The following is a 451-nucleotide window of genomic DNA, read 5'->3' as shown; positions in this document are numbered from 1 at the left end:
CTTATTGCCGGCAATGCGAACCAAGCTCTTGCAACGGTTGTATAGGGATCGATGTGGCAAGCCATTGCAGACATTTACTTGTGTTTGCTAACATGCCCTAACATGTGTTTTCGATTAAATCAATATCAGTCTAAATAATAAATGGTAATTTGATATATTAAAAATGTTAGCAATGAGCTAATTTCAGCATACAGCATAAAACAGTGTAAAACAATGGCAGACCAAAGCAAATCATTTTTAAGTTTTTTGGCTATTTGTTGTCTATCGTTCTATGTGCTATTTGACCCAGGCTGTCCGGCTGTATCGTCACAGAGGAAGGCTGTACTTATTTAGCTTCAGCTCTAAAATCCAACCACTTCCATTTGCGAGAACTGGACCTGAGCTACAATGTTCTGGACGACTCATCAGTAAAGCTGTTCTCCGCTGGAGTGGAGGACTCAGACTGGAGACT

The 451-nt window shown here is 40.4% G+C and overlaps 1 protein-coding gene across 1 annotated transcript in view; it reads left to right on the top strand.

Annotated features, from left to right (window-relative positions):
• The window catches only part of LOC102314310 (NACHT, LRR and PYD domains-containing protein 12-like), a gene marked incomplete at its 3' end in the record, with an annotated part of 12,419 nt that extends 11,973 nt beyond the window's left edge, over positions 1-446 (top strand). Inside the window, exon 6 of the mRNA XM_042227802.1 lies at positions 290-446. Coding sequence (XP_042083736.1) covers positions 290-446 — 157 coding nt within the window. The remainder of the gene's footprint in view (positions 1-289) is intronic.
• Positions 447-451: the final 5 nt, after the last annotated feature.

The sequence above is a fragment of the Haplochromis burtoni genome, unplaced genomic scaffold (genome assembly GCF_018398535.1).
Source record: "Haplochromis burtoni strain Fernald_Lab_line unplaced genomic scaffold, NCSU_Asbu1 Contig_282, whole genome shotgun sequence".
NCBI classification, from domain to species: domain Eukaryota; kingdom Metazoa; phylum Chordata; class Actinopteri; order Cichliformes; family Cichlidae; genus Haplochromis; species Haplochromis burtoni.
The sequence above is the reverse complement of the archived record's forward strand: the minus strand, read 5'-3'. Positions and strand labels throughout refer to the sequence as shown.